This window comes from Oratosquilla oratoria, chromosome 15 (genome assembly GCF_046742065.1).
Source record: "Oratosquilla oratoria isolate Oo_2021 chromosome 15, ASM4674206v1, whole genome shotgun sequence".
Taxonomy (NCBI): domain Eukaryota; kingdom Metazoa; phylum Arthropoda; class Malacostraca; order Stomatopoda; family Squillidae; genus Oratosquilla; species Oratosquilla oratoria.
The window spans coordinates 22,934,783-22,937,140 of NC_134791.1; the positions used below are offsets into that span (position 1 = coordinate 22,934,783).

General features: G+C 34.7%; 1 protein-coding gene across 1 annotated transcript in view; it reads right to left on the reverse strand.

Annotated features, from left to right (window-relative positions):
- LOC143033014 (ionotropic receptor 21a-like) overlaps window positions 1-1,472 on the reverse strand; it is a 20,515-nt gene extending 19,043 nt beyond the window's left edge. The window contains exons 1-2 of the mRNA XM_076198213.1: window positions 1,312-1,472; window positions 557-696 (exon numbers count right to left, since the gene is read on the reverse strand). Coding sequence (XP_076054328.1) covers window positions 557-696; window positions 1,312-1,429 — 258 coding nt within the window. The 5' untranslated portion in view covers window positions 1,430-1,472. The remainder of the gene's footprint in view (window positions 1-556; window positions 697-1,311) is intronic.
- Window positions 1,473-2,358: the final 886 nt, after the last annotated feature.

Sequence of the window (2,358 nt, forward strand, 5' to 3'; positions counted from 1 at the left end):
ACTACTTAATGTGAAAACGCGTTCTGGCCAGTTTTTCACTTTGGTAAAGCCATGCCCAAAGTAACTTACAAAACAATGTCATATGGTGACATTATAAGACAACTTCCCGTGGAAGGGAAAAAGATTCTCAGAGAAAGAGAAAAGGCAGATAAAAGACTCTGCAATAATAATCTTGCCATTAAATTTAACCAAACATGCTTGAGAGAAAATCTCCTGCCCATATATACAATGAATATATATATATATATATATATATATATATATATATACATGCATACATACATATACAGTATATATATAATATATATATAATATATATATATATATATATATATATATATATATATATATTGAGATTTTGAGTGAGTGTGTGTGTGTGTGTGTGTGTGTGTGTGTGTGTGTGTGTGTGTGTGTGTGTGTGCTCGTGTGCTTGCGAGTATATATGGCTATATGCATGTACATGCAACGTTCGTAGTGTAATATCCATGTGAGAGCAGTTCTTTCTTTATCAAGAAAATCCTCTAATTGGAATCGTCTTCAAGTGGGACCAACGCACCTCTCCGATGGACACGCTACTGAAGCTTCCGTCCGAGATGACTATTGCGGAACAGATATCAGGTTCTTCGATTTCTTGAAAGTATTCCTTGATCACAGTGGCCAAGGCGTCAGTACCCGTCTGTAGTAACTCGGGTTCATCTGTTATCAAAAGGTTTTAAAAATTATTTCAAAGACCATGTCACTATTCCGATCATAGTTCATTTCATTACCTTTTGAGGTAATTATGATTTTTTTAGATTTTTTTTTTTAAGTATGGCAAATATGATGGAATTCGACATATTTTTATATTTAAACGTATGTTGTCTTGTGTGTAATTTATTTACCCAATATGCACACACACACACACACACACACACACACACACACACACACACACACACACCTCTCATGGCGCTGTGGTTAGAGCTCTGGCCTGCCACTACGGAGGTCCGGGTTCGATCCTCGCCCGGGGCTGAAATAATATCAGTATCGCAGCGCTGAGGGGTGTTACTCCAACTCTCGTGGGCGGGGAGTTGGGGGTGTGTGTGTGTGCAAGGTCATAGCATTACCCATAGATCGGACCTACGAGCTCTGAGCTCTCTTCCAGGAGGGAAATAGCTGTCGATCACGAGTCCAACACGTGATCCAAAAGACCAAGTGAATACACACACACACACACACACACACACACACACACACACACACACACACACACACCAATACATGCACATATTTCCATTTTCTTACGAAATATACGACATCAAGGCGACATACTTGTGCGCTGGATGTCCTCAACTGTGAGAGAGATCGCGGGGACGAAGAGAAATGTGGCGAAGATGAGCACGATGCTTGCCAGTCCTCGTCGCTTCTCGAACTCGCCACGATAGAACATGTTGGCTGATGTCTCTTCCTTTTCGTTGTTGATGTTGTTATCTAGATTCTGTCAAGTATATGATGGGGAAAGAGGAAATATATTTACAAAGACATAAATACCAACACAGACATACCACATACAATAGAGAAGGGAGAGATAGAGAGCGAGAGATTATATATATATACATATATATATATATATATATATATATACATATACATATACATATATATATATATATATATATATATACATATACATATATACACACGGTGAGGTGGCAAAATGAGGAAGACCAAGAGGTCGAAACGTCTGGTTCTGAATAAAACTCCATACTTTAGCCTTAACTTTTCATTTTGCCACCTCACCTCCATATTTGTCTATCTTTACGGAGGAGAGTAATGATTATAATGGTGATGACGATGGTGGTGGTAGTGATGAGGGTGATGGTGGTGACCATGATGGTGATGGTAGTAGTGGTGAATATGATGATGGTGATGGTAGTAGTGATGATTGATGATGATGGTAATGATGGTAATGATGATGATGATATCAATGACAATAATAACAGTTATAACAATAATAATATTAACAATAATAATAATAATAATAATAATGATAATGATAATAATAATAATAGTAAAAGTAACAAAAACAATGACAATAAGTAACGGTAATAATAATAATAACAATAACAATGATAACAACAGCAATAACAATGATAATAATTAACAATACAAACAATAAAACAATAATAACACCAATAACACCAAAACAAACACCAATAACACCAATAACAATAACAATAATAATAATAATAATAATAATAATAATAATAAAATAATAATGAATAATAATAATAATAATAATAATAATTAACAATACAAACAATAAAACAATAATAGAAATAATAACACCAATAATAGTAATAGTAATAATAGAAACAA